This window comes from Vanessa cardui, chromosome 17 (genome assembly GCF_905220365.1).
Source record: "Vanessa cardui chromosome 17, ilVanCard2.1, whole genome shotgun sequence".
Lineage (NCBI taxonomy): Eukaryota > Metazoa > Arthropoda > Insecta > Lepidoptera > Nymphalidae > Vanessa > Vanessa cardui.
In genome coordinates this window covers 9,368,640-9,375,248 of record NC_061139.1, presented here as the reverse complement: position 1 = coordinate 9,375,248, position 6,609 = coordinate 9,368,640, and the positions used below count along the sequence as shown (strand labels likewise).

General features: G+C 31.8%; 1 protein-coding gene across 1 annotated transcript; it reads right to left on the bottom strand.

Annotated features, from left to right (window-relative positions):
• Positions 1-5,133: 5,133 nt before the first annotated feature.
• On the bottom strand, positions 5,134-6,379 carry LOC124536801. Its single transcript, XM_047113406.1, has one exon. It carries the CDS (start codon positions 5,878-5,880, stop codon positions 5,452-5,454), a length of 429 nt encoding a protein of 142 aa, XP_046969362.1. The 5' UTR covers positions 5,881-6,379; the 3' UTR covers positions 5,134-5,451.
• Positions 6,380-6,609: the final 230 nt, after the last annotated feature.

The window sequence follows — 6,609 nt, the reverse complement described above, 5'->3', positions numbered from 1 at the left end:
ATTCTTTGTTTTTGTTTAAATTTTAGTTGTATGTAAAGTATAATGATTTTTTGGAAACGGTAAAGTTGTTAATGCGTAGCAACACACATTTTATGATTGGGCATACTTTGTTGCACGATGCGTCGGTGGCGCTCATACATATTCGATTTGATATCAATCCATAGTTTGGTATAACTTACGAGGAAAAATGTTCAAGTTGGAGTATGACCAGCATTGAATGTTCCGTATTATAACAAAATTTATTTTTGAAAGAACTGTAACGTTTTCTTTATTTTATGAGAAATTTTGCTGTTCTAAATTTAAAAGTGGGTTTTAAAATTGGTTTTGGTATAATTAGTAGTAACGTAAATATTTTTAGTATGATACATGTGTCATTATCATAAACTTATAGCACGCAAAAAAAAAGAAGCCGATATAACGCGATGAAATTATACTTATTTATGAATTAGTGATGTTCGTAAAGTGGTTTAATATTTGTATATATAAATATTTATACCGAGAATCACTCACAAAGGCAATCACTGATGAGACAGAAATACATTAATACTGGCTGAATAGTATTCCCTGTATTCCGACTTCCATAACTGCGGTCCATACGCAGTCATATGTTTTACTAGCAGTCTCGTCACAGGCTCTCTTTTGACTTTTTTCCATTACGGTTTCGATGGGACTGGCATGTCCAAATAGAGTAGTCAGTAAAAAAAATATTACAAATCTTGTTTCAGGATGATCCCGGAAGTGACGACTGTATCAAAAAGTGAAACATGCCCTACAACGAGGCCCAACGCTCACGAACTCTACAATATCCTTAAAACAATATACTCCGAAAATCATCAAACAAAATCAGGTGAACAATTAGAAACGGAAGTGTCATACGCAAATAGTATTAATACGTTAAGCACGGACGAGATTAACAGGTTGATCATAGAATATGCGTTTCGTGGAAGTGATATATCGTACGCATCGAGTTAGTTGTGAAGTTGAAATTATTTTGTGTTCCATATTTCTTCTATTGATTTTGACGTAACACTCATTAAGCTAGAGTTCAGTTTATTTCACGGTCATCAATGGACGAAATGAACCAACGAGGCTTTTAATTGTTAATAATTCATTGCAATTAAATAATTTAAATAAATAAATAGTATATATAGCATATTCGATTATATGTATAGGGTCTTAAAAATCAGTCACTTGCAGAAGGCTCTACATATGTAACGTACTATAACTTTAATAAAAATAAAGAACGTAAAAGAAACGCCTTGTGCGTAAATTTCAAATAACAGATTACAAATGTGAATTACAAAAAGTGTAATTATACATATATAAAATCAGTTGTTCAATTATATTTTATATGACGCCTTAAAGTAGAAGGCATTTGTTTATGTAACGGGTGTTTGTCTATAGCGCGGTTTCTTCGGAAGTTATATCTTGGTTTTTGTAATTCTTCCACTGGGGTTACTAGGACGTTTTTTTATTTGAACTTTTCGCCTTATGATTCTGAGTTATATATTATTCGCAGCTCGTGAGGACCCTGTATATATAATCAAATCATTTTATCTTTTATATTAGACTACTCCTATTATTTATCCGATCTATTTATTTCATGAATATTTGATTATTATTAATTTTCTTATGAAATGAACTGAGCTACAATGCATTATTATTTAGATAAATAATAACGGTAGTCTCTACAATTTTGTGTTCATGTTTAATGCCAAATAAACAACATAATAATAGTACATATATACATATATAAATAAGTATTTTTAATGAAATATACTAATAATAACTACTTATATTATTTACCTTAATACATATGTTTTACAACTTTTATATTATATTTTAAGATATTAGTAAATAAACTTAACGCCAAAGCATGTCTAGTGTTTAGATTAATACATTTTATATCGATATTAATTTTATTTTAAAGTATTTTTGCTGAAATTTTGTATTAATAAACATTTATTTACCCTTTGTAAGACTTTTATTTTAATATTTGTTAGAAGTATCAATATCATTTAGTCTGTTTTTTTTAACTATGGAAAGGCTGAATCGATTTTGATGGGACTTTCAATGGCATGTAGTTGATATAATGAGAAGTAACTTAGGCTACTATTATTTTAGAATTATATATAAAACAATAATAAAGTCACGCTGCAATATCCAAATACTGTCCAGTGGGTACCTTGCAGGTTTTGCGCATACGCACTCCGGCTTCATTGGATGTCTCCGACAAAGGATTTAATATCACAATATATACTGCCTAATAGATAATTAATAAGTTGTACTAAACACTGAACAATAAATTTTACGTTAAATTCAAATGCGCACGAAGTCGCAGGCGCAGCTAGTTATTTAATATATCTCGATAATCATACATAATATTCTATTATTAGATACTATATTTTTTAATAAACGTACATGTTACGCACACATGTGCAAATTTAAATTTTAAACATGTTTATTTTGGAGATAGAATGAAATAAATATCTAAAAATAGTCAAATTAGCGATTAATAATTCAATAGAATAATATTACTATTATTGTTAATGTGTGAACAAAATTTATTGAAGATTTATTTTAATATATTACATAAGAAACTTAAATAATAATATAGAACCAATCACTTACAAAGGTGCCTTTTTATTTATACACTTAGTAAGGCTTTGATATCACACACCTCACTAATCTCACACACACACTAAGACATGTTGTAAGAACGAGTGTCACTCACTAATAGTAATTATTTAATGAGAAGCGCGCATTCAAGAATGAGTAGATATACAAGTATTAAAGAGTGTTTATTATAGGACACAACAAACTTTAAATAACAAAAAGGTTAATATTTAATAAATCTTAGTATGAAATGGTCATTTTTATTATTTTTATTATTAAATAGTTTTTTATGCCAACAGTATATGATATAAAACTGAAAAACAACTGAAGAAATCTAAAGGACTAATAAGTTCGATTATAGTTCTTTTAAACAATAAATAAAGTCATGTGATTTAACAATTAGTACAGACTTAAAATAGAAAACGATTTTGATTGAACTTCAACAATTAATAACAGTGAAATCGGCAGGATAATTACGTTCCTTTTTCATATAAAAAATATTTAAAAAAAAGTAAATACGTAATAATAAATACTTGTTCGTATTATTTGTTCATGCACCGTTCATCCGGTTTCCGGAGGTGAGGCTATGTATGTGCATGAAGGTTTCTGAGGAGCTATCAACATAAAAAAGCTAGCGTGTGAGTTGCATCCGATAATTTCAAAAATAAATAAAAAAAATATCCTATTTGAAATAGAAAAAGGTGTGATTATTATACATCTTTTTAGACATAGGTAAAAAGTTTAATCAGACATTGAATATTATAATATGTTTAAATTGATTTCCTTATTTAAAAATAACTTTTTTAACACTATCAAACATATTCTGCCTGTTTAGCTTAAAGCATAGCAACCCCGGGTCCGGTAACTGTGAAAATCGAATATAGAAAAAAATGACATACTGAATATAAATGTATTCATACGATGAATATTCATTTTGTTTTCTTATTTGTGTCTGACGTTACCTACACTTGGTATATGAAAATAAAATTGTTTTATTATGCCTAAAAATGTTTTTATTACTCAGAGTCAAAGGTATTTTTTCTTTTTTTTTAACATATGTCGTAAAATAGAACATATATGCCGAAGCCTAAAAAAAGGTACAATATTCAAATGGCTTCTGACCTCTGTATCCGTTATTCGCGTACAAAACCAAGCCGTTATTCGTTTAAGAAAATTGTAAGACCACTATTACAGTCCTGAAAGTCTGAAATCTCTGAAATTATCTATAAATAATAAACATTACTATCAACTTATAGTGATGTATAAATACGTTTGACCTTTGCCTTAAAGTTTTATAAAATAAAGATAAAGTTATCTAAGAATCAATTAAGCTTCTATTAATAAAGTTAAAGTATTAGTCTACTAGTATTCGAATTTTAAAGTTATTTTTTTATATAAAGGATATGAGATTTGTAAAATCTAAAAAGGCTTAATATAATTATAAATTAAAATAGAACACCCGTCCTTGAAAGTCCTTATTTATTGTAATTGAAAACAAAAAAAAATCAACAGTCAAAAATAATACTCTTCTTCGTTTTAATTATTCATTTCGTATATTTTATATGTACGGAATAACCTTTTACCCCTTTGTTCTCTTTTCCATGACTGATAAAAAAAAAAACATCCGTCAAATGTAAAAGTATTGAGTATAAGACAATGAAGATATCTGTCTAACTTCAATTGATATTTACATGACCAATTCAAATATTTGAAAATAACAAGCAGAAATTGAATCGCCTTCAGCGCATAAACCATTTTTCCAATCGTTCGTTAAAAAAAAAAACGGAACAAAGAAACAGAGTGAGCTTTACATGCGATGCTTCAACTACAAACCAAAATGAAATTATATGATTTTAAAATTCGAATTTCTGTCTATAATTATAAGTTTTTACTAACTATTCGGGTAATTGCATTTATAATGTGATTTGATTGTTTTTTTTTAATTTTTTTTTAAATTTTAAATTTACATACAGCCAGTATAGTTTCCACAGATACTTAATACGTAGACGTGACTTTGAAATATCAAAATATAAAAACTTCTTATAGTAAATACAAGGGGGAATATTAAACTTCATTGTCGTAATAATTATGTATTACTCATATGTTTTGAGATAAGTAAATACTGCTGAAGCCATAACTTTTTATGGTATATTTTTTATTTATTTTTATACGACAGTTCGTTTGAATAATTTGCGAGTTTACAATAATATTTTGGTAACGATTTGAGGATTTTACAAAAAATATATAAATTAAACAAATATATAATGCGAATGTTTTATTCTTTGTTTTGTTTTATTATATAATAATAATTACAATATAATACTATTTTAGTATTGAAAATAAGTATCGTATTGATTCTAAGGTATACGAGTTTTTCAAAAACTATCAACATTATATTTTAGTATGTAGTATTACTGGAATATTAAATAAAACAAATTAAATAGATAATTGTAATTTATTTTTAAATTCTATTTTATAGTTTTGATCAGATCGGATATGAAATAATAAAGACCATTTTTGTGGACGAATTTATTACATACAATATATCAATAGTTTTTTTTTTGTTTAACAAATATATTTCATTATTGACTAGTATTAATGACTAGAGTACCCTTTCGGGCCACCTGTTGCGTTAACAACAATCAACTTTACACTTAAACACCTTAAGCACTAACCAGAGCCCTTTAGTAAGGAAATAGAATAGTTCTTTGTATAGGAAGATCACACCGATATACATACATATTACACTGAATAAATAACCACTGTAGTGAAAAATGTTCGAAAGTGAAGCTAGAAGAAGGTTTAGTTTCTTGCGGGCTCTGGGCCAAGCAATACTCAGGCCATCGCCATCTCGCCGATCCCACGGAGAAGGCGTGAGCGCAGCCTTGAGAACACCGGGTGTTCGATGGGGATCCCACGGCCGTGCAAGAATCGCAGCGTCTCCTGAGCGCACACCAGGAATCCCAGCTGCTCGGGATCCATGTCCACAGGCACCGAATCCAGCAGAGGGTCGTCGTTTTCGTCTCCATAAGCGTCCTGGCTCTCGTGATCGTTTATGTTGTCAAACAAATTATCCGAATTGTGGTGCTCGTTATCCATTTCCACTGAACAAATCCGTCCGAATAAACGTTTAAGCGCCTGACGCTTCTCAGCATTATCGGGATCATTCATGAGCGGCTCGCTGCGAGAACGCTTGCGACGCCGCTGACGCTTGACGTGCCGCTCAGCTTCGTTCTCGCGTTCGCGCTTACGCTTGCTCGTCATAATCGCTAGCAGTTTGCCCGCCGGCGTCGGGATACGGACTGCGAATGGGCCGTGCACAGGGAATTGAAGGGTCTCGATGCGATTACACTAGCTGACGTTCGTCTCGTTCGACTCCGCCGATATTGTGCGGGATAGAGCGAGACAACGTGGCCAGCTGCAAGAGTAACAGCTGGGCGAGCAGATGCAGGGCGCGGGGCACGCACGCTTTGTTTGATAAAGTTTATTCGGGAAAATAAAACTGTTAGCCGCGATTGCGCGAGTCTGCGGGGCGAGGGGACGCGCGGGGCGAGAGGACTGGCCCGGTCGACAGCTGCGACGCATCTGCCGATTCAGGTGAATTCCAACTGTCTCAAGGTGCCGACACAGAGCAATTAGTCGCGGCGAAGCCTAGCTCGTATGTAAACAAAGCGGACCCATTTAGGCTATGCTTTGGAAATTTGTACGGAAAACGTGGAGCGCGCTCCAAACGTAATTAGCGTGCGAAAATAAAACCTGGCTGAGTTCATTGTTTTACGCTCGGGCTTGTATGTAAACTAATAGCTATCTGCGTAAATTGTAAAAATCAATACTCAGGTTTATGTAGTACCGGGAAACGAGCTGCCGGCCTCTGTACCTAGCTTTATGTACTGTATACAGGTAGACTGTTATCGCCTTATGTCTATATCTTGGTAATCCTCTTTGAAATATAATGAACAGACACACTAAGAAATGTATAACACCTTGTACATT